Source organism: Polypterus senegalus, unplaced genomic scaffold, assembly GCF_016835505.1.
Source record: "Polypterus senegalus isolate Bchr_013 unplaced genomic scaffold, ASM1683550v1 scaffold_985, whole genome shotgun sequence".
Taxonomy (NCBI): domain Eukaryota; kingdom Metazoa; phylum Chordata; class Cladistia; order Polypteriformes; family Polypteridae; genus Polypterus; species Polypterus senegalus.
The window spans coordinates 1-25,732 of NW_024378808.1; the positions used below are offsets into that span (position 1 = coordinate 1).

The 25,732-nt window shown below is 41.7% G+C and overlaps 1 protein-coding gene across 1 annotated transcript; it reads right to left on the bottom strand.

Annotated features, from left to right (window-relative positions):
* Nucleotides 1-16: 16 nt before the first annotated feature.
* Nucleotides 17-25,520, bottom strand: LOC120519684 (zona pellucida sperm-binding protein 4-like). The gene is made up of 6 exons (XM_039742563.1): nt 25,500-25,520; nt 932-1,088; nt 731-852; nt 568-640; nt 338-499; nt 17-263 (listed from the first exon to the last, which is right to left on the bottom strand). The coding sequence occupies exons 1-6, from the start codon at nt 25,518-25,520 to the stop codon at nt 25-27; spliced, it is 774 nt and encodes a 257-aa protein (XP_039598497.1). The 3' UTR covers nt 17-24.
* Nucleotides 25,521-25,732: the final 212 nt, after the last annotated feature.

A 25,732-nucleotide genomic window follows, 5' to 3' on the forward strand; every position in this document is an offset into this window, starting at 1 on the left:
CTGATTACTCAGCTCTCTGGCTTCCTATGGTTGACAGAGTGCTTGTTGCTGCACATCACCAAGATGGAGTCTCACCTGAACTGTGCTGCCACAGGCACTGACTGGAAACTGGTACATGACAAAGCTGGACAGGCTGGTCACAGGGCTGCAGCTGGGGGAACTGCTGTCCACCAACTGGATGGACCCAAGATCCAGGGAAGGAAGGGTCACATTCTCAGACACCACCACCACAAACTGGCCATCCAGGGTGCACTGCACAGTCACTGGCCAAACCAAACACAAGCATGAATATCCAGTAGCAGCCACCTTTGCTCTCTCGCACTCTCCAACCACTCACCATCATTGGCATAGTAGCATGGACTGGTGCTGCTGCTTGAATCATAGCAACAGTTGCTGGCTTCACAGTCTGCTTGAGTGATGGATGAAGACCCTCCACAAGGGAGCTTCTTGCTGTCCACAACTGCACATCTATCAGCCGGAAGCTTAAGAACTCGACGACCTTTTTAAAAAAAAAAAAAAAATGTTTATTTTAAAGACTCCATGTTCCAACCCTGAACAGAAACATACCTGGCTTAGGGCATGTGAAGGTCTTCAGATTTGAGCGAGATCCAACGGCAATGGTCACGACGTATTGGGAGCTCTAAAGTGAGCAGAAGAGGCTCAGACCACAAATGACATACAGCTTAATTTAAAAACAGCAACCAACGGCTGAAACATCGGCGCTACTCACCTTCTCAGACGCATAACCGTACGTTGAAGAAAAGGGCACAGTTAGTGTGGTGCGGCCAGACTTTTCACGGATGACAACTCCTGGGAGATTGTTGGTCACCTTTACCAGTCCAACACTCGTCTCTGAAAAAGTTAGTTTACTAGCTTTACTGGAATACGCAGGAGCTAACAAGTCCAAGTACCGAGGACACGCCACACTCACTTTGAAGAAAAACGGTCGGAGAGCCGGCAATTGACAGCATCATCGTCTTGTCACCATCGCATTTTTTGGTCAAGTCTCCTGACGCCGCATAAACAAACTGCACCCCATCAGGCAAACGACCAGCCAGAAAAAGCACCAACAATCCAAACGTGCCATGCTGTGAATTCGCCAAACAGAAACACCACATGAACAAGAGAGCGCGCGAGCGCAGGTTTAAATCATCAGCGGCGGCGGCGCGCGCAAGTGACTCGTTAGTGAGAAAGCGCGGGAAGTCTGAGGTAGTGATGGGACGCTCGATACTCAGGTTTCGACACTGTGTCGAGCTTTCGAAGCGCTGGAGATCGAAGCACCGCTTCGAGGCTTGCTTCAAATGCGCCCGTCACGTGATTTTGAGCACGCTAGCGTAATGACGTCATTATATCCGCGCAGTCAGCAGTCGATTTGGTCAGTCACTAGTCTGCTGAAGTGCTTTGGCTCAAAGCGTAAAAGCGGTTGTCTGTGCTATATTGATAAAATACGCTAACACGAGTTCAAATCCTAGTTGGGGCTCGCATATGTTGAAATAAGGATTTTGTATAAAACAGTTAAGTAGTACTTGTTTGAAAGTTAACAAATATATTTTGGAGACATTATGAACGATTTACATGGGGCACCTTTTTCCTCGGTGTGGAATTGTGTCCACCAAGAATCTGTAACAAATCGATGAGCATATTTTGCGTAAGGTAGCACGTATTGTAACAATCCAGAATCTATTCTACCCCATGTCGATCATATCACAGAGGCTAAGAAATGCTTCACTAAAGCCGACGTGGTCATTACACCAGTATATGCGCAAGACATTCCTCATTAAACGTTTTTACTATTCAGTGATTCCCAGATCTGTTGCTGATTTGTATTATTGATTTCCAAAAGCAATGTGAGTAAAAGCGTGTTCTGCATAACTAATCACAACTGTCTTTAAAACAGAATCAGCGCCATCAACAGTGTCTTCTGCAATTTTAGGAAAGCCTCAGGATTTCTGCGTTAATGAGACAAAAAAGTTGTAAAGAAACTTTGCAAATTCATCCAAAGGTGAACGTAAAGATCACTCAAGTACTGAGAAGAAGGAGCAGCTGGATAAGCACATCTGGAGCCAAACTTTCAAAAAAGCACCTGACTTTGTCATGAACATTCCTTTAGTTGTGAATTCATCTTATCAAAGGCTGCGCTGGGGGGTAAATAAGTAATCTTCCGAAGTGCAGCACAACAGAGTAAATAATTGATGTAAATAGAAATACTGAAAGACTAAGTTTTTGCCGTTTCTGTATTCTTAAACCATCTTCCAGTTACACAATCCCCCGCAGTCTCTGTCACATTCAATGTTCTCTGCTCCTTAACCTGTCTTGTTACCCAAAGCATCAACACTCAGTTTCATTCAAGGCTTTACCGTCCTTCCTTTCATAGACATAAAATAAAACACATTTCCTCTACATGTCCAATAATAATAGTAAACTTGCAGGAACGAGAAAAGCACAAGATGAGAATATTTATGACAAGAGCCTGGACATCAGGATGAGAATGTGCCTTGTCACCCATTACGTGAGCTCGTCTGCCATCCCTCGGTTACACTGGCACACGTTACACTCTGGAGCAAATGCAATGGAGAATATCAATCAATCAATCAACATTTATTTATATAGCACATATTCATACAAAAAAATGTAGCTCAAAGTGCTTTACAAAATGAATAGAAAAATAGAAGACACAATAAAAATAAACATAAGTCAACATTAATTAACATAGAATAAGTAAGGTCCGATGGCCAGGGTGGACAGAAAAAACAAACAAAAAAACTCCAGAGGCTGGAGAAAAAAAAAAAATCTGTAGGGGGTCCAGACCACCAGACCGCCCAGTCCCTCTGGCAATCTACCTAACATAAGTCAAACAGTCCTCTTTGTATTTAGGGTTTTCATGGAAGGACCTGATGATGATGGTCACGTAGACTTCTGGCTTTCAGTCCATCAATGTTGGTGCATCATGATGCTTTGAGTAGGTGGTGGTGGCGCAGGCCACCGGAAGAAACAGAAGAGAGAGTAGGGGTCAGTATGGATTTTGGAGCCACTGTGAATAGTTATTATGAAGAATTGAACATACAGAGTATCAGTATTAAGTTAAAGTGAAGTTATAAAAAGGCCATGTTAAAGTAATAACATGTAATAAAGTAATACCGACAATGTACACCTTCAGAAGTGGAATAAATCGACTGTATACGTAGAACATTTCAGATAAACGATGAATTTTGTTAATCATAAACAATGCAACATAACTATTATATGTGTTGTTACTTTTTATTTATACTCACCAAACGTTACAGATCTACATGGGAAATGAACACAGGTAATATGTTTATAATCATTCTCACTAAAAGACACTGTCAAAATATACTAATGAGAAAATTGAGACACATTGGCCTTTAGGAAATATAAAAAAGTGTGTGCGCTGTCACTTAGGACAGAATGCATTGTTAACGTGACGCACTCTCTACTGACACGATGTCACGAAAACAAAGAAACAGCGCAGTCCATGCAAACTCAAATCCTCCTTGATGTTTGATCTTATGATTAATTGTCAATATCAAATCAATAAAGTCATTTTAAGAAGATAACAAGTCTGCTATAGTCAGTTTAATCAACGCTACTTTTAAAAGTTTCCTTATACAGAATATAAAACAGAATCTCAATGATACGGGACTCGAGTAGTAACGAATAATATGTGACACTGAGAAATTATAATTCCTAATAACGGGAACAAGTAAAACTACGACTTCCTAAAACGGACACTGTAAATGTAGGCATTTCAATAAATAATTTAGGAGACTTGTGTGTGCATTTCAATATCGATTTAAGAACTACGTAGGCCACCTGTTGTACTATAAACGGTAGCTCAAGCAGCACTTAACAGTAAATAGTCTAACAGGACAATGACTGACTGAAACGAAGATGCTGCGCAACAATTAAGGTTCACACTGTCGTTCTGCATGTTTAGAAGGCGCTGGTTGGCTGAAACTGTTTATAGCGAATTGTCCCAAGTTGGAAGTGCCATATAGCGATCAGACACGAAAAGACACATTTAGGCATAATGGACAGTAGTTTATTTTTCTACAATACAAATTCAGTACGACACCTGGGTCTCCAAACACACAAATATGAAGCTTATTACATTTTACAGTGAAACTCTTTACATACACAATATAATTAGGGAGTGTGCCACCTGCCCGACTACGGTGGCCCAACCTTCCCTCGATAGCTCGATTCGCCGCTATCCGTCCAAGCTTGTTAAATGGAGGAATAGAAAAAAAACTTTCACAAGAGGAGGATCAGCGACACGAACCTGAGCAACAACACCACTGAGCCACCTAATCCGGATAATTAACGAGCTCTGCACAACTGAACTACTACTACTGTTCTTACTGCGGCGGATGAAATATGTTGTTTGACATATGCACGTTAAAATGGTTTAATTGATACGAGAGTATCATTGTTGTATTCTCCTAATGAAGACGAAAAAATTATATGTATAGATGTATACTATATGACGTACGGTTTGAACAAAATTAAGTGTTCCATAAAAAGGTTGAACGATTTACCTAATCTTTTCATATATATATAAAGTTAATATATGACAATATATCTTTGACACTATGTATCAGACAAAGGAAATCACAGCAATCCACAAGAACAATAATTAATTCTCAGCAACTACCTGAATTGTAGCTTAACCATATCAACTGAAATGTGTAATGTCAATACGAATTACAAAATATAACTAGAGAGTTAAGTGTCAGATAGACTCTCAAAATTAAGAGGTCAATGCCTTTCAGTGTGCTGAGGCTTTACAAAGATTCAGTAACCAGTGACCATGTCTGCTCGAAGCCCTATCATGATCCAATCTCGGTACTACGCATGTCTGAGGCTTCTGTAGCCGCGTCATCATCTCAGTAGTACGCATGTCTGAGGCCTCGGTGCCCGTTCAAAGCCTGTCATGACGCAATCTCATTTGTACGCATGTCTGAGGCTTCTGTAGCCGCGTCATCATCTCAGTAGTACGCATGTCTGAGGCTTCGTGCCCGTTCAAAGCCTGTCATGACGCAATCTCATTTGTACGCATGTCTGAGGCTTCAGTAGCCTCGTCATCATCTCAGTAGTACGCATGTCTGAGGCTTCGGTAGCTCCGTCATCATCTCACTAGTACGCATGTCTGAGGCTTCAGAGACTCGTTCAAAGCCCGTCATGACGCAATCTCAGTACTTTGCGCAAAGCTTCCACTCATTATTTATTCAACGAGCTCCCGTTTGAAGTACATATGGCATCAACAGAGTTAAAAAACTCAACAGAATTCCCATTGAAATGAAAGTTTGTAGATGATCAATACATGTTAAATGATCGTGCCCGATAATACGTTGTGGCAAAAAATACAATTATAAATTATACATCATACAAACGCCGACTTGTTGAATGCATAATGCTGCAAAGAAGAGCTTTAGCAATACGGGTGACGACACATCTCTCACTATAATACTCTCCTAAATATCCATTCTTCGCCTCATGCAACGTTTTCATGCAACACTGAAGGTATGTCATATAGTATACATCTATATATAATTGTTTTCGTCTTCAGTACATACATACATGTATACATTAAAAAACATACATTATATACCATCCTCCTGAAAATAGTAGTAGTGCGGCGGTAGCGTTACCGCTTCATACTAAAGCATACGTGGGTTCGGGTCCCACGTCCACCCTCTGTAAATTATGACCCAAAAGAGTCTGATTTTCTTTTTTTATTTTTTTTTATTAAACAGCAAATTTCAGCGTGGACCGGAAGCGAGCAAGGCGAGAACACTAGTAAAGATATATCAAATGGAAATGTGAATCTTGTTTTATGTCTATAACAAAAAATATTTGAGTAACGATTTCAACTGTTTTTGTAGTTGTTGATGGCGGGTTTAAATTTTTAAATATTAAATTAATAAGGTGGAATGTGTTCTTGCTTTGAGTGTTAATGTGTTAGTAACTGGGATTGCGCCTCTATTACTGGAAGATTGCTTAGGAATGATACAGACTGGACAACTATGTGTTTTAGGAAATGTTTTATTATTGCACTGTGCTGTGACAAAAAAACTTTTTACTGATCACCTGTCCGGACCTTGAAGATGTGTTCACCAGGGAGGGATGCTGCTGTTAAAAGCAAATGTTTTTTCAACAGCAGGTCCAGATGTGTTTATCCGCTGCTTTTGTTGCCTCAGCACTCAATCTTTAATGCCGACCTTGATATGTGCACTGCTCACATTGGAGTGTCCCGTGTGTGTCGGTGTGCCGGTGTGCCGGTGACTGATCTGCGCCGTGTCTCTCAGCCTCTCTGATGTGCTCCGGATTGACGCCTTTGAATGTTTGGTGCAGCAGAGCAAATTCAACCTGATCTACCACAGTGGCTTTGTTATCACCTTATTCCAGCGTTTCTCAACCTTTAAGTATTTGCGACCCGAGTTTTCATAGCAGTTTTAATCGCGCCCCCCCCCCAACATTTTTTGAAATGTAGATGCATATTTGATTATACCTACTTAAGTTTTATCGACATTTATCTAACTCTATACAGTATTTATTGTTCTATTATCAGAATGTAGTTTAAGTTAATTTGTTTTGGTTCCAACAGATGTTTTCTTTTTCACATCTTCGCGCCCCCTTTTGTTACTTCGCGCCCACAGGTTGAGAACCACTGCCTTATTCAATGGAGGGGTTCATGGACGTCAAATGGCAATGAATAGAAATGGATTAATATAAATACGTGAGCTGCCATCCGCAATTAGACATCACATTTTGATGATTCCCGAACAGATCTCTTATGTGATCCTTCCACAGTATCTCTCAAAATTATTTAGTTCAAATTGGTTATAAAGATTTCAATTCTGATCCTTTTTTATTATTGTTAATTTTGATGAGTCTTTAAGTGGGATCGAACTCGGGCTAGCACTACGTTCAGAATTTGAAAAGCAACCATCTTAGTTAATTGTGCCATTGACGGCGTCATTTCGTTGTAGCTAATTCGTTATTTTCGTGCTCCACAAAATATTGTAAAGTACTAATAAATGAAATATTTCAATACTTGATCGAATAATAACAACTGATTTAAGGATTTCACCTTTTCTTTCTCAAATGTGCTTACCTATATCATGGCAAAGTACAGGGATAAACCATTATTTTCCGTCTACTCCATTTTAATTAAGTCAAACCAAGGAAAACATTTAAGGCTATTAAATGTGATCTCAAGAAAAGATGAGGGTTAATTCTAATACTAATAACAGGAGCGATTATAATGATACAGTGCAAAGGTAAATACTAATTGAAAGAGCCGGGAATCCATGCGTGAGGCGTCTTATTTTAACTCTTGCTAGCGTATAGTGCATTCTGCTTGTCGGCGTTAGTTATTTATATATTGATATTTTTAGACATCAGACACTAGAAGTTGCTGACGAACCCTTCTCTTCGTTGTCAGTCTGTAGCAGCGAAAAAATAAAAGCAATAAGAGTTATAACAGACGTCATTGAAGTGGATCATGAGTTTGTGTAATGTTAATGAAAATGGCCAGGAGGGGTCACTAAAGAGGTGAGTGTCAAATGCTTCGAAGCTTCGATACGATTTCCGACACAATTGCTTCAAACGTTTTGATGCTTCATGAGGCTTCACTCCGCCCATCACTAGTCTGAGGCACTCCTTCTGCTCGTGCGGCTTTAATGAGCAATCAGCACGTCAGGGCATCGGACTGATATGTCCAGTAGAAGACTGCGTGTAAGTGACCGCTCAGCAGTGCGATCTTTTAATTTAGTGAGGGAAATCAGGAAATCTCAACTAGGAAAAAAAAAAAAAAGGAGAAACGTGACAGCTATAGGTACGAGTATGTTTAAAGAAGGGCTTTGTAAGGTTTGGGAATGACCCGTTAATTAAGTACTGATAAATAAATCAGAAGAAAGAGGGTCTTGCTGAATGTTTTTTTTAATTCACAACGTTTTTGAATTTTGGAAACTAAATGACTAGAAGTTAGATCAGCCGTATTGTTTTAATTGAAATTCCTTCCGGAAATGATGTAGAAAAAAAAAAACCTCCATAAAAAAATTATTATCTTTCACATACTTTCTCGTGTTTCAACTTTTTTAACATCTATATTTCCAAATTTCATCTTTCCCTCTTCATTTTTTAGCATTTCATTTTAACCTTTTATTTCATTTCATTGTTTAGCACGCATGTTCTAGTATTTGGAGATGAGTTTCCCGACAATGGCGAATCCTAATAACGGGCATTTTTTTTTTTCGTTAACGTATGCAGTCACCGTGCCGTAAAGCCAGTTGTTATTTATTTATTTATTTATTTATTTTCATTAGCTGTGGGGAATGAAGGGGATTTTTTTTTAGACTTATTTAACTTTAGATGGTGTTCAAGCCCTCTCTGTATCCTTTAATTCCCATCCCTGGTGCAGTGCGGACTTCTCTTCGTTGATTCGCCCCACTTTTGTTTCTCACACACAAGGGCATCGCGATGTCATCGGAAAGTAGAACATGGGGTCATCGTTTCAAAAATGAAAGTTTTTTTCACTGATGAGTGTGCCTGTCCTTTCTTTTGCGTTTGTCCACGAACCATTCCGTGTCCGAATTTAGCCGCTTTTAAGGGCTTTTTCGTATTTGGTGATTTAATTACTATGTAGTGTTTACCGTATGTAACTTTTCACAAGTGTATTTATTTCCACTGATGGGTTAATAACGAAAACATTTGTCAATTGTCAATCAACGACTTTGCAGTGCGTATAGCATGAGATGAGTCCTGGGATAAAAAAAAATGTAGCCCATAATAAGATAAATAAATGAATAAAATTACTTTAAAAAAGTCTTCAAACATTTATTGAAATGGAGGTATAATAAACCGAGCGTAGAGCTGCTTTGCAATAAGCTTTTTGTTCATCAAATATTTTGTGTAAGAGGCTGACACTGGCCATGATTTTTTTTTATACTAGGCTGACCCGTCTTTTAAGGCGACCGACTTTGAAGTTGACCTCTTCTTAAGGCAATTCAATATGTAGATCAATTTGATATTTTATACAAACTCATTAATTTGGTCATATTGCATTTGAGCGGAATTACTTTAATACTCGTAGTTTCTGTTATTTGTGTAATGAAATTTAAACTCTTTTTCTATATTGAGGTCGCCCTTTTGAACCCCCCTGATATTTACTACGCGGTGAGGCATTTGTACTCCATCAACATTAATTATTTCCAGAGACATAATTTTGTGTATTTTCCAGCGCATCGCGCACAAAGCAAGGGAACGATGGGAGCACCAGAACTCTGCTCACATCATGTCGCTTCGTACCGCAAGCTGCAAGTAGTAAGCCTGTGATAAGCAGAATACCGCTACGCTTTCAACTCACGGGACAGAAAGACAATCCCGACCGCTTTTATATAAAGAAGAAGAAGAAGATATCGCACAGTCTGGAGTAGAAAATCATCTTTACCTGGAAAAACGAAACTACAAATCCCATCGTGCATTGCAAAATGGACGGGGCGTGTGTGAAACTCCGCGCTTGCGTAGCACTCAAGGGACAGAAGGACAAACCGACCGCTTTTATATAGAAGGATGATGATTTGAGTGGTCACTTCAAGGCAAGCGGGCAGCAGTGATGGAAAGTAACGAAGTAGAACTACAATTGTTTCTGTTTTTTTTTCTGTAATTTTATTTACAAGATTTATCTGCAGAAACTTTTTACTTTTATTCCACTACATTTTATAGCACATATCTCAACCTTCCAGTCAGTTACACTTCTACTTGCCGATGTATTTTTACAGTCATGACTACATGAGTAGTTTCACGAAGCAATAAAAGAAGTCCTACAGAAAGCAGGGTGTACAAAATTCCCTGATATTTGCTGAACCGAGTCAAGACACGCCCACAAGACTATGCACGGCGTTTTGTTTCTGAATTGTGACGCGCTCACAGTCTCTACCTCTTGTTTGTCAGTAACGAACAACACACAGTTACAAAAGTTAACAGAAAAGTTTTTTTTTTTTTTTTTAATTTATTTATCTATTTATTTTTTGCATTGTTCACTGTAACTTAATATCTTAGCGCTTTTGTATACTTGCACTGAATATCAACATACGTTGCAACAATAGTTATTATGGCTATGTTTGCTATTTGGGAATGAACATATTGTTAAGTCTGTGCACTGTTGACCTTTGAGGAGAGATGCGCTGTATATTACAACGCTACAAGACGTTAAAATGTGTTGATTTTTTTTAAACGTAAAGGTATTTTTTTCTAAACGAATGCCGTCTTGGGCATTACGCTGTACCTTTAATTCTGGTTAATAGTGCCACCTACTGGTTTGATTAAACAATACGTAGAGTTGAGATATGTTTAACATTGCTCTTGCTGAATACTGTGTAACTTTGACATTTAATTAGTTATGTTCATATATGTATTCCATCGGTATTTATGCACTTATTGTATTCATTTATTTCTGTTTAGATACCACACATGTATACAAATCTATCAAAGTACCTGAAGCAAGCTGGTGAAGGGTATTATCTACTCTCTGGTGTAGCTGCGGTTCTTTCTAACCGAAGAATTAGGCCAGCAAGTGCACAATCAGCACAGTAACGTACAACTGTCCCTCACACTGGGAATCGATTGGCGAGCACAAACAAATCGATTCAGCATTGCGTTCCGCGAGAGAGATAAACGCACGATCCCGCTACGCCAGCCTCATTCGTTTGTAGTGCTTCAATGGATCGCCGACATGTCTGTGGTTGGTCGCTGCTTGATTATGTGGTAAAATGAGCCAGTTTGTCCAAGCATGAATTCACCTATCGAATTACAAAACCGCCCGATATTAGTGAAACAATACCGTTGACGCATCACAGAGAGATTTCCTTTCACTAATCTAATCTGGTCGAATCTAATCTAATGTAAGTTTATAATTATTCCCACCCTCCATTTGACAACCAGTAAAACACTCAAGTGCTGTCATTCTTCTCATCTTAAGACCGGGACAGAGGAGGAGAAAACAGACGAGCTTGTGAAATGAAGGGACCGCGGAGCTGGTTTGATCAAAACCGAAAAAGCAAATGTGGCTTAAGAATTTGATGACTTTTGGGGTTTTGTGAGGGGTAAGACAATCAAGTCAGGATGGGGAGCATACACTGGTACAACACGTTACCGCACCCACCACATGACGAAACAGCACGGGATCCCGGTTGGCAACCCCCCAGGCAGACATGTGGTCCAGTCCCACCCTCCAGAAATGACCTTCTATCTGTCGCAGCCAGGTGTTACGTGAGCGAACCCTTGGCCTGGTCCAGCCACTCAAGTCCTCAATAAGGATCATCCTCTGGGAATTGCGTCACATGGCCATAGTGTCTACCTCAGTGAGGACTTCACTTGAACACTTAACACCACACAGCAGGCCAAGAGGGCTCAACAGCAGCTGAACTTTATGAGGAAGCAGAGGAAGTTTAGTATGTCAACTAAGATCCTCGGCATCTATTACAGCTGCATTGTTGAGAGCATCTTGACCAGCTGCATCACTGTGTGGTACGGCACCACTACTGCTATGGACCGCAAACGCCTGCAGAGAGTGGGAAAGACTGATGAGAAGATCACCAGGACCCCACTGCCCTCTCTGCAGAGCATCTACAACTGCAGAGTCTGCAGGAGATCTGCCTCGACTCACCCCAACACAAACTGTTCACACTTCAACCCTCAGGCAGGAGGTATAGAAGTATGAAATGAGGGCTTCCAGGCTAAAGAACTCTTTCTTTCCCAAGGCCATTAGACTCCTAAATAACAGACTGGAGTTTATAACCGCGGTCCACCTCATTCTGTCGACCACACACAACTGTGTTTGACTTGTCCATCACACACCTACCTGCACATTACACTTTATACTTCTATTCTGTTATAATATTTTATGCTGCCTCTGTTACTTACTATCTGTCTGCTGCTTATTATTTATGTTTATCTTTATATGTTGGTTCTGTTATTTGGTGAAGAAAGAATTTCATTATACTGGGAAACGTGTTTCCTTACTGTGCACATGACAATAAACTTTGAACTTGAACTAGTGATGTAAGCTCCCTTACAATGCAGGTCATGTGCCTCATTCGGGACTCCAGGAGCAACAGAAATTCAAACCAGTGGGACCCAAAGATTCTCTGAAGAGACACACATGACGGAGTCCAGTCTTCATCTCAGGTCACCAGATATCGTCCATGTCTGACAAACAGGGACTACCAGGACTCTGAAGACTTGGACCTTCATCATTTTTCAGATATAAGGAGAACCACACACCCCTTTCCACTGACCTCATGACCCCACTCATGCTCTCTTAATCCATCTACTGACTTCATAGGAAGAGTCACCAGAGATATGAATGTCACTGCTGAGGTAAGTAAACCTCTCGATGAGGTCGACACTCTCTCCGCAGACACACTGCTGATGGCCGTGCCCAAGAAGTCATTAAAGGCTGTTTGGTTTTTTTCAGGACCCTTACAAGGCCAGACACTCAGACTCCTCACTCAGTCTCTTGATTGCACCGATCAGAGCCTTCATTGACTCTGTGAATAATCACAGCATTATTAACAAAGTCAAGATCAGTGAATCTTTCTTCACCAACAGATGCCCCCCATTCACTGGACCCTACGACACTATGCAACACTCAGTCCATGCAAGCACTGAACAGAGTAAGAGCAGAACACACCGCTGATGGACCCCAGAATCACCTGAGAGGGTCTGCCCCCTCTCTGCACAGCACTCACAGTACCAGTGTACAGGCCGGCCATGATATCCGACAACCTTGAGAGGATCCCGTGAAGTCTCATGATGTCCCACAGGGCAGCTTGATCAACTGACTCAAACACTTTACGAAGGCTGTAAAGAAACTCTGTTGATATTGGTGTTTTCGCTTCAAGAGAACCCTCAGTGCCAGGATGCAGTCGATGGTAGACTTCTTAGGCGTCAAACCAGACTGCTCCGGTCGCTGGTAGGTGAGCAAGTGATCACTGATCCTATTGAGGATGACCCTAACAAGGACGTTACCTGGCACTGAGAGCAGTGTTTTCATCCTGTAGTTGCTGCAATCCAGGCGATCACCCTTCCCTTTCCAGATAGGGATGACAAGTCCCGTTTTCCAGTCACTTGGGATGAGGTCCGTCTCCAAAATGGAAGGAAAGATTATTTGCAATGCCAGGAGGACAGCTGGCCACCAGCCTGGAGAAGTTCACCCACAGATACCACAGAACCCTGCATCCTTCCCTTCCCTCAGCTGGTCCACCACCTTTGCAATTTCAGTGAGGCTGGGAGGTTCACAGCTAATTGGAGGATCAGCTTCAAGAACCGCAGACCCAGAGATGTCCAACATCCTCACTGGAGGATCAGCTCATCACTGATCTAATCTATGCAAATCTAGTCTAATATAATATAATATAATATAATATAATATAATATAATATAATATAATATTATTATTTCCTTCTTCTTTCTGACAACCAGTAAAACACTCAAGTGTTTAAGACAATGAGGATATCATATACAGTCATATGTAAAAGTTTGGGACCCCCACTTAATTCTTTAATTTTTGTTTCTCATTGGCTGAGCTTTCAAAGTAGCAACTTCCTTTTAATATCTGACATGCCTTATGGAAACAGGAGTATTTCAGCAGTGACATTAAGTTTCTTGGATTAACAAAAAATATGCAATATGCATCATAACAAAATTAGACAGGGGCATAAATGTGGGCACCCCAACAGAGATATGACATCAATACTTAGTGGAGCCTCCAAGCAAGACCAAGGAACTGGTAGTGGATTTTAGGAGGCCCAAGCCCCTCCTGGACCCCGTGATCATCAGAGTTGACTGTGCACAGGGTGCTGACCTATAAATACTTGGGAGTGCAGCTGGATGATAAATTGGACTGGACTGCCAATACTGATGTTCTGTGTAAGAAAGGTCAAAGCCGACTATACTTCCTTAGAAGGTTGGCATCCTTCAACATCTGAAACAAGATGCTGCAGATATTCTACCAGACGGTTTTGGTGAACGCCCTCTTGAACGCGGTGGTGTGCTGGGGAGGCAGCATAAAGATGAAGGACGCCTCACACCTGGACAGACTTGTTAGGAAGGCAGGCTCTATTGTAGGAATGAAGCTGGACAGGTTGACATCTGTAGCAGAGTGACGACTGCTAAGCAGGATCCTGTCAATCATGGAGAATCCACTGCATCCACTGAACAGGATCATCTCCAGACAGAGGAGCAGCTTCAGTGACAGACTGAGGAGACCCTACACTATGCGACTCTTCACACCTGCTGTCTTGTCGGAAGTCTTTGTCCACATAACTGGTTATAAAGCAGCTTTATTTTGCAGAGTCACAGTGAGAAGAGATTCAGAAAAGCAGACAATCAATATACATGACAGCATCAGGGCTCTTCTGAACCCCGTCTGTTGGGTGGGGCAAGTTTATATACCCCTAGAATGTGTGATTTAATATCATTATGAGATATAACAGTCAACATGTTTATTATACACAATCCTTGAGCCTCTTCAACGTCCCTTGCAAAACTTGATTTCTTGGCCCAGTTTGTTATGGCGTTCAGATGTAAGCTAAGGGACAACGTGATAAGGCAGACTCAGGTGTGGAATACTCAGACATTAAGTCCTTCAGACAAATATTTTTCTCTTTTGCTCAGCAAAGCATGCTTTTACATAATGTATGGTGTGGACTTGACCCGGACACAGATAGGTGGACATGTTGTACTTCACCACCACACGTGTTTTATTTACAGTTATTTACAAATATTAAGTCACTCAGACCCAGTTCAAATAAGTGCACAAACCCCAATACTCAGTCCTGGCCTCACAATGCCTTTCTTCAGGCCGCCTCCACACCTCTCTGGTGCCTTGTCCTGCTTCTACCCAACTCCAGCCATGATTGAAGGGAGACGGCCCCTTTTATATACTCCCGGACGAGCTCCAGGTGGTTCCCGGCATTCCCCTCTTGGCCACGCTACAGCGTGATGGAAACGCCGGCTGTTCTCCCAGCAGCTCCCCGGGTGTCCTCCTAAATCTTACCCCAAAGCACATCCTGGTGTTGCGGAAGTGCTGAGGTCACAAGTCCCCAAGGCATTTGCGCACCTCATGGCGGTGACCACGGGCCTCTATAGGATGGGGCCCACAAAGCAACAAGGAAGGCGGCCCCCAGGTGACCCCAGATAGTCACATGCCCACTTCCGGTCCTCCAAGGCGTTCCAGCCGGGTCGTCGCCCATGCATCCGCGACAATGGTTTTGTAAAGCTTACTTCTCAGACATGAATTAGTAAAAGGGAACGAAGAGAACATTCATCTTCCACCCTGGGGTTGTAAACGCTAACATTATTCAAAGTTATTGTCTCTTTTTACATGCATTTTTATTACTCTTTAATTTAATATTGTTTTTCTTTTTGTATCAGTATACTGCTACTGGATTATGTGAATATCCTCTTGATTAATAAAGTATCTATCTATCTATCTATCTATCTATCTATCTATCTATCTATCTATCTATCTATCTATCTATCTATCTATCTATCTATCTTTTACCTCTCGATGCTGTCCTCCTATAGCCTGTGATGAGTGTCTGGATGATGGATGGAGGTATTTCTGACCATTCTTCATACAATCTCTCCAGTTCACTTCAATTTGATGGCTGCCAAGCATGGACAGCCTGCTTCAAATCATCCCATAGATTGTCGATGATCTTCAAGTCAGGGGACTGTGATGGCCATTCTAAAGCATTGTACTTCTCCCTATTTATTAATGCCTTTGTAGATTTCAAACTGTGTTTTGGGTCATTGTCTTGTTGGAATATCCATCCCCTGCATAACTTCAACTTTGTGACTGACGCTTTATCCTGAAGAATTTTTTGAAATTGGGTTGAATTCATCCGACCCTCAACTCTAAAAAGGGCCCCAGTCCCTGAACTAGTCACACAGCCCCACAAAAAGATGGAACCTCCACCAAATTTGACAGGAGGTAGCAGGTGTTTTTCTTGGAATGTGTTGTTCTCCATCCACCATGCATAGCATTATTTGTTCTGATCAGATAACTCCATTTTTGTCTCATCAGTCCAAAGCACTTTGTTCCAAAATGAATCTGGTTTGTCTAAATGAGCATTTGCATACAACAAGTGACTCTGTTTGTGGTGCGAGTGCAGAAAGGGCTTCTTTCTCATCACCCTACCATACAGATGTTCTTTGTATAAATTGTGCTGAGTTGTAGAACGATGTACAGACACACCATCTGCAGCGAGATGGTCTTGCAGGTCTTTGGAGGTGATCTGTGGGTTGTCTGTAACCATTCTCATAATCCTCTGCATATGCCACTCCTGTATTTGTCTTGGCCTGCCAGACCTGCTAGGTTGGTTTAACATCAACTGTGCCTGTGGCCTTCCATTTCCTGATTCCATTCCTTACACTTGAAACTGACAGTTTAATCCTCTGAGATGGCTTTTTGTAGCCTTCCCCTAAACCAGGAGACTGAACAATCTTTGTTTTCAGATCTTTGGAGAGTGGCTTTGAGGATCCCATGCTGTCTGTCACTCTTCAGGGAAGAGTCAAAGAATTATAAAAAAAAAACATTAACAAGACCTACTGAGATGATTAAAGGATCACCCCTAATGCCAATGTCATTTTGTTGACCCCCCTTTTGCTTTAATGCCAGCCCTGAGTCTGTTGAAACTTCTCTATCAGCTTTACACACCTAGATTGAGCCCACTCGATATTTGCCCCAACTCTTCTTTACAGTTGAACTGTTCAAGTTCACTCACATTAGATGGTGAGCGTTGGTGGTCTGCTATCTTCAGATCTTTCCACATATTTTCAGTGTGATTTAGGTGCTTTTATGCGTTCCTAAGATACGACACAATCTCCAAGGTGATCGAGCTTTTTCAGTTGCAGCTCCAAAACTTGGAAACGATTTGCCGTAGCACTTTAAGGCAGGCTGTGTCATTCACTGTCTTTAAATCTTATTTAAAACCGCACTTTTACCCCCTGGCCTTTAACCCAGTATGATATGTTGACTGTCTGCGTACTTTTTATTATGAATCTCTTCAGCTCTTATGTATTTATGTGTTTCTGTTTCTTTTACCCTTTGGTTATTGTTTGTCTGATATGTTGGCCTTTTTTTGTACAGCACTTTGATAAGCCTTGATGTTGTGTTTAAAGTGCTTTATAAATAAATAAATAAATAAAATAAAACATGCTAGCTGGGCCGGCTCAAGACAGACATATATGAGGGGGCTGACAGAAATGTGAAGGGGGCACATGGTGGCGGAGAGGCGGAAAGGGGTGGGGTGGTGGTGGTGGTGGGGGTGCTCTGGATAACTGTTTTCGTCATGTCATTGGATTGCTCTTTGTCAGGCCTCTACCCTAAGACCTGTCCAACTTGGGTGTCCCACCTGAAGGCTAAGCTTCTGCTGGTGTGGCTCTTAGGGTCACCGAGGCATGAAAACCCCCTGACCACAATAAGGTGGCAATCCCTAAGGAGGAAAACTGAAAAATAAAACAACAAAAAATAAAATAAAATTTTCCTCACCAGAATAAAACAACTAAAAACATGACATTTATCTTAATTGGATGGCCTAAATCAAATATATTCAAACCCAACAAAAACACTTCTCACTATTGCCAATATTAGCAAAACTAAAAAGGGTAGGCCAAGTTATAAAAAAAAAATCAATTCACTAAGTTTTGAAAAATAAAACTGAAAAATAGAAGAAAAAAATCTAATAAAATAAAGAATAAAATAAAATATCCATCCAGATCTTTACAACCAACAATATAAAATGTATCTTAATTGGATGGCCTAATTCTCAAATAAATTTGCAAAATAAAGTAAGAATAAAATAAGACCTCTCAATACAGCCAATATTTAGAAAACTAAAAAGGAATGGCATAGTAATTAAAAAAAAATGTCTTTCCTACAATTCTCAAACTAATTTGTAGAACACAACAGATTAGAACAGAACATTTGAACTTTTTTCTTCTTTTTTGTCTTTTTGTCTTGTTTTAAGCTTGTTTGTTTTACATCAACTGAACTCTCCATTTGCAACTAAACAGCTCCACTCTCCTTTCACTTCAATCCACTCTACAACAACAGTCTCCTATTTAACTTTGCAAAAACTCTTCCAAATTCATCCATAGCCAAGTTATTTGTTATGGACTTTTCATGGGCCAAAATCACTCAATTCCTCTTTCTTTTGTGTAACATGGTGCGACGATAGGGGGTTAGGACCCGTGACAAAGTGGAGAAGGAAATCTCACACAATGCTGAAGACACACCAATGACCAGGGACCTCATGTATAACGCTGTGCGTAGAACTCGCACTATAACATGGCGTAAGCACAAAAGCCGAAATGTGCTTACGCACAGAAAAATCCAGATGCAGGAATCTGTGCGTACTCCAACTTTTGCCCAGAGGGGACTGGGCGGTCTCATGGTCTGGAATCCCTACAGATTTTATTTTTTCTCCAGCCGTCTGGAGTTTTTTTTGTTTTTTCTGTCCCCCCTGGCCATTGAACCTTACTCTTATTCGATGTTAATGTTGATTTATTTTTTTATAATTATGTCTTTCATTTTTCTATTCTTTAATATGTAAAGCACTTTGAGCTACTGTTTGTATGAAAATGTGCAATATAAATAAATGTTGTTGTTGTTGTTGTTCCACGTTCTTCCGTTACATAAATCCTGATCTGCGTGAAAACTAACGCTCGTGCACGCGCTTTATGTAACGCCCCAAATCCTCCCAGAATTACGCCTATTTGAATATGCAAATCAATATAAATCGCCCTTAAGTGCAGCCTTCTGTGAAAAGACAATGGGAAAAGCACGGGGAAAATATAAGAATTTCAGCGAATACCAAATGGTGGCAAAGGAAAAACATACAATTTGTTCAAATAAACCGTTGGATAATCAACAAAAGGAAGTTGATCGAGTGACATAGCGTGTTGGAGAAACTTGAAAGCTCACGTTTACAAATCGAACAGTGCCGGAAATAAACAAGAAATCACATATCAAAGTCGCCGTGAAAAGCCGAGTTGTAGCCCACTGTCTGAGTGTCATATGAAAGTTTATTAGGGTACAGAGAAAAAAGGCACACAGTGGGGAAAAAGCACGAAATGTCAACTTCAGTCTCGACATTTCCACTTTAATCACATAGTTTATTTTGTCATTAAAGTAGAACATCATAAACTTTATCTTAAAATCGTTTAATTAACCAGTTTCTCAAATCACATCGTAATTAAAGTAGCACGTTAAATGCTTTGTTTTGTATTTGATCTTCTATGTGCTCTATGTGTGTGAATCACTACTTGCTTCTTAAACTGCCTCTCTTCCTCCAACTGGACACAGAATCAATTAAATTCGTGATATTACAGCTCTCTGAATAACTAAAATACTGAGATGTATACGTGATATCATTTTCATGATGATAGGAGTTAAAGCACGTTATTAAACATGTGTTTCACTTCGATGAAATAATTTATTGCAGCAGTACTCAGGGCCGGCTCTAGGCTTGTGGTGGCACTGGGCAGAGGAAGAATCGGTGGCTCCTTCGCCCACCCGTCAGTGAGGTAGCTTATGCACAGTGGATGGCTGCATAGCCGCCTCGTGCTCATGACACAAGCATTTAACTTTTGCCGAAATTTGTCACTATGTTTTTAGCTGTGTTGTTATTTTATCTTTTTGTTTTATATTCAATATATATTGGCGTAGCCGTCACTGCAGTCAGTGCTTTTCTTTCCCCAAGTAACCGATCGCCACACAATCAGCTCTGTAATAGACGTGAAGCCATCTGTAAGCTTAGCTCCGATTCATCAAAACGTTTAAAGAACATTGAAATATCTTCGTAGTACATGTTTAATTATTCTATCCTTAACTACACTCCCAGTGAAGAATATAGATTATTTAAATGAAGTTAAAGTTTTATCTGTATAATTTAATAAACATATTTTGCTGAATTTCACCTTATAAATGATATCGTTTCTGTTTCTGAACCGCAAGGTCTGTACAGGAAAGGCTTTAAAACGTTTTGCAGTGGCTGAGACAGCGTGTCCTTGAAGCTGTATACCGATAATTCTCTTTCCGATCAGCTGCTGCTGTGATTCACACTCAGATACAGTGATATAAATACTCCAAGTGGTGCAGTGAGAGAAAAAAGATGATCCGCTGTGGCAACTCCTAACAGGAAGAGCTGGAAGAAGAAGAAGAAGAAGAAGAAGAAGAAGAAGAAGAAGAAGAAGAGACAGTAACAACACTAAAACAGTTTGGGTATTTGGAATACTATGGCTGTTCCCTCTACCATTATATTGTTACAAGTTAATTAGTTAGTTTCAGTGTATTTATAAAGCTGCGTCAGGAAAATAAGGTGTAACCACACAGGAACAGTAGCACTGCTTTGACGCTGGGTGCCGCCAGTATGCAAAACCGAAAGCAGAACTTGAGTACGACAAGGCATGAGGTACCATGTAAAAGTGCGTGGATTCACGCCAAGTGTAGGTATTATACATCGCGATTTGAACGTGGAGAAGTTCTTACGCAACATTTTTGTGCGTACGCACCGTTTATACATGAGGCCCCACGGCTGTTACATGCAATTTATGCAACACAGGAAAGGGTTCCTTGTACTCCCATCACAGCCAGAGGGTGCAACAGGATGGGATCTAGAAATGTGATAGATTTGGGAGCAACACTAGATATGGCTCTCATCAGGTCAATATTCTTGTGTGAAAATCTAGTTTCTATTTCTGAAATGGCCTGTCAAGGATGTTGAGCAGGGATCTATTCAGAGACTGATGGGGGGAAATGGTTGGGTCACCAGAGTCTGTACAGCCCAAAGTTGAGAGTACAACACTTTGACCCAGGTGTTTGCTCATTGTTCTCCTTCTCTTTGTTGGACGTGACTCATCCTCAGCATTAGATAGATAGATAGATAGATAGATAGATAGATAGATAGATAGATAGATAGATAGATAGATAGATAGATAGATAGAGTGAAAGGCACTATATGATAGATAGATAGATAGATAGATAGATAGATAGATAGATAGATAGATAGATAGATAGATAGATAGATAGATAGATGTGAAAGGCACCTGTTTACCCATCCAGTGCATCAGTCTCTTCATACTTTTTCAAAAACAAATACTTATACTTTGTATTTTTAATGTGCACTGCAAACCAAAACACTTCATGTACAATCACTACTGTATCCATCCATCCATCCATCCATTATCCAACCTGCTTTATCCCAACTACAGATTCACGGGGGTCTCCTATAGTCAATACCAGCCAACATAGGGCGCAAGGCACATACAAATCCCAGGCAGGGCACCAGCCCACCACAGGGCGCACACACACCAAGCACACACTAGGGACAATTTAAGATTGCCAATGCACCTAAACTGCATGTCTTTGGACTGTGGGAGGAAACCCAAGCAAACGTATGGAGAACAAGCAAACTCCACGCAGGAAGAACCCGGAAAGCGAACCCAAGTCTCTTTACTGCGAGGCAGCAGCACTACACACTGCGCCACCATGCCGCCCATCATTTCTGTATGTTATCCCAAAATCATAGCAGATATGCATGTAAATGTAAAGGATTTTGAACAGCAGTGAAGGGGTCTTCTTTCAAAATCCGTAGATGCAAAAAAAAATATCAGCTCTCACAGCCACAGTGCTTGCTAACCCTTGAACTTTGATGAATTTTCTCCATTTTTCCATTTGACACCTCATTGTCCATGACAAAGGCATTTCCGTCTGGTTTCTCCTGTGCTGGACACAGCCTCTCCTTCACTCATGCGCCCACCCTGTTAGCTAGTCCTGCTTTCAATTGCTTTTGCAACATTCGTCACTTGCGCCATGCTGAGCATTTAAGTTAACATAATATAAACAAAAATTTGAAAATTAAAAATTTATCGACAAATTATTAGATCATTTTCTTTTTTCTACAACATGACCAAATTTAAATCAAATCAGTCAAAGTAATTTTACATTTTGTTTATTTAATTTTTCTATTGTGTTGGGGAGTTGCCCCTTATTATTGATGTATTAAAATGTCTTATATTTCCAATTTCTATAGGATGCTTAATTGTTCTTCAGCTGTCTTTTCTTTTCGCTGCCTATTGTAGAAGTCCAGCCCCGGACACACACAGTCACCCACCTCCTCAAGTCTTCACCGCCTCCACTCCTCTCCACCGAGCTCTGTCTTCTTCCTCGTGACTACAGCTGATGAATGGAGTGAGGCAGCCCCTTTTAAGTCCACCCGGATGTGCTCCTGACGAGCTTCCTGCGTGGTTCAGAGGAGGTGTAGTCCTTCTCCTGGTCCTTCCAGGCATCCTAGCTGGGCATAGCCCCCAGCCACCTGCCACACTATATAAGTTTAGGAATGTCTTTGTCCAGTCAGAGTGGCTCAAGACAAATGAGGAATTTACTTACAGTTCCACAATAGATCCTTTAAATGATGCAAATTTGAAATAATACTTTTTTATACAGTAATGAAAATTATAATATATATACCGTATATATATATATATATATATATATATATCCACATAGTATATTGTAAGGTTTCTAAACTCTATTGGGACTCCCCCCTAATTAGACAGCACACTGAAGAGTATCCCAAAGCACAATCGCCGCCGTGTCTGTGGGAGACAGCGTATCTGTTGCCAGGGCAACAGCAGGCTCCCAGCGCTCACTGGGAAAGCAAATCCAAGCCGACCGCGGTCACAATATAAGTGCTGTCATTGCTGGGTGTTGCAAGGAACATTATAAAGGCAGGGAACAGGATTACTTGCCTGACTGCTGTGTCTGCGTATTGGAGAGTGGTAGATCCCACTACAATAAATATCCATGCTCTTCCTGTTTCAAGCTGAATAAAGTTGATTTTGCTAAATTGCTGAGACTCAGCCTTGTGTTTTGAGGTGCAAGACAAGGATGGACATATATATATATAGTCACAAACATGTGATTAGGAGGCAGTCAGAAAGCCCAAATGTGAGTGAAATATCACGAGGTGAAGGATTGTCACGTGGTACTTACCTGGACCTTTTCTCCCAACATGAAAACCAAAGAATGATAATAGCCACTATTTCCAGGTTTCAAAATGGTGCCATAACGTCACTTCCGGTGACTCCATTTTTCATCTCTTCTGCCTGTCACCATGGACACTTCCAGCTCCTCCACAATGACGATGTCACTTCCTGCCAACCAGCTCCTGATCCCATAATGCATCCTCTATAAAAACGCCATCTTATCATATCCATTTTGTCAACTGATACTGAATTACAAGTACTTTTAATCCTTTTGCATTCTTTTGTCCGCAGGACAATATATAGGGACGGTCCCCAAAACTTTATCTTTGTGGAGTTTATTTTCTTTGTTGAATAATTTCCAATATATATATATATATATATATATATTGTGAACTTGACACAGGCAGACAGACATCGTTGGTTCCACCACACACTTGTTTATTTACACTATGTACAAAAGTCACGTGCACAAACCCCAGTGCCTCTTGCACCGTTCCCCCAATGTCCAGGCCTTACAATGCCTCTCTCTCTCTTCAGGCCTTACAACGCCTCTCTCTTCTGGCCGCCTCCAGTCCTCTCTCCAGCTCCGTCTCTCTGCCACCCGACTTCCGCCAGTGACTGGAGGGAGGCGGCCCTTTTTATAGGAATCCGGATGGGCTCCAGCTGCTTCACGGCAATCTCCCGCGGACACACCCCTGTGTGGCGTAAGTGCTGGCTGCGCACCCGGAAGCTGTCCGGGTGTCCCCTGTCATCTTCCCCCCGGCACTTCCTGGTGTGGTGGAACTGCCAGGATCCCAGGATAATCAGGCACTGTGGCGCCGCCTGGCGGTGGCCACAGGTCCCTACAGGGCTGGGCTTCCAAGCCCTCTACCCGAGGCCTCCAGCATAACCAGGATAGACGCCCCCTCTCGGTCTGGAGGAGGCACAAGCCCTCCTCTGGTCTTCTTGGGTGTCCCAGCTGGGCTCCAGTCCCGGCCGGGGACCACACGGAATATACCGGCATTGGGGCACCGCCTGGCGGTGGCCACGGGTCTCTAACGGGCTGGGCTTCCAAGCCCTTTACCCGAGGCCCCCAACATAACCAGGACGGACACCCCCTCGCGGTCTAGAGGAGGCACAAGCCCTCTTCTGGTCCTCCTGGAGCCCGGCCGGGGACCACATTATATATTTAGTAGATGCTACATAGCCCGAAGAAGGGATGGTTCCTGTTTCAGACAGGAGGCTCCTAACAGGCAGAAAGCCAACCTGGCTGGGAAGGAGGAAGGAATCAGACCTGGAAGGAAGGACCTAAAGGGATTGCACAGACAGCCCACTGAATGAAGATGTCACTGGAAGTTTTTAACTGCCCCAGCACACTAGATGGCAGTGGCCCTGGATATCAGTGCCCAGTGGGAAGCCAGCAGGGCTGTTCTGCAGGCTACATTCCCCTGGGTGCCACAAGAGGGCACTGCAGGAGGACAAGCTCCCTTTATAATTGACTTTAACATAACCCGGAAGTGATTCCATCGGGCAGTAGCCCTGGCACTGGAAGTACTCCCAGATCCTTAATAAAAGGGACCACACTCCCTTTTCCAGGTGAGTCGGAGCTGGGTAGTGCGGTGGTGAGGGGTGAATTGTGGAGATGGAAAATCTGTGCTTGTGTTACAGTGAAGGTATTGTGGTGAATAAGAGCCATCCTTTATTTGAACCCGGGACTCTAGGTGTGTTCGTGTTGGGTGTTTGGGCGAACGCACTGGTTTCCTGCACAATATATATATATATATATAAATATATAAATATATACATATATACGTACATATACTGTATATCTATATATATATATATTTATATATATATATATATATTTGTTTAGAGTGACACGTGAGTCACTGTCTTGCATCAGAGATAAGACGCTGAACCCAAAGTCTTCAAGAAAACCAACTTTTCTCCAATCAAAACAGGAACAGTCAACATATTGTTTTAAATGGCAGCTACCACAAACAAGCAAGTAGAGATGGGGTCAGGTCAGTGGCCAGATTAGAATGCTCCCTGCATCAACCATCAGGCAACAGATGCATTACAGAGCGAGGCTGCAAACTTGTAGTTGCCTCTTTGATGCCATGAACCCGTGGTTGCCTCGGCAACAGACAAGCAATCTCTGCCTGTGTCAACTGCTTATCAGTGGTCCAAACCTTCAAGCTCTGCCCGTTAAATTTCAGAGATAGTAAGATAGTCTCATACATTTTAACGGTCCTATGGACACAGTGTATGTTCCCCCAGTCCATGTTTGTGTAAGGGGCCTGCTGGAGAAAGCCATGGTGGACAACACGGAGGTCACTACCAATGTCCAACAGAGCCAGGACTTTGTGTCCAGCCAACTTAACAGAGACCTTAGAATTTTCCTTTTTCAACATCTTGTGAGAATCTTGAGAACCGCGTACCTTGGCCAGACCAATGTCCATGGACGGTGATAGCAAGAGGCAGCACTCCCAAGCAAGATGTTCTGGTTGGTCACAGCTAAAGCACCTGCCCTCAATTCAGCTGTGGAGTTCCTACAATAGTACTGTCTACCTGCGGCATCAATCTTTGTGCCCCAAGCAGTGGCATCACCAACTTTAGGAGCCTGGTGATTGAATAGGAGGGGCAGAGGAAGGGAGTGGCAACAGATATTGTT

Coding starts and splice junctions, on each gene's coding strand:
- LOC120519684 (XM_039742563.1), bottom strand. CDS start 25,520: ATGGACATTGGTCTGGCCAAG. Junction 853..931: donor TCCGACCGTTTTTCTTCAAA/GTGAGTGTGGCG, acceptor TAACTTTTTCAG/AGACGAGTGTTGGACTGGTA. Junction 500..567: donor CTTCACATGCCCTAAGCCAG/GTATGTTTCTGT, acceptor TTTTTTAAAAAG/GTCGTCGAGTTCTTAAGCTT.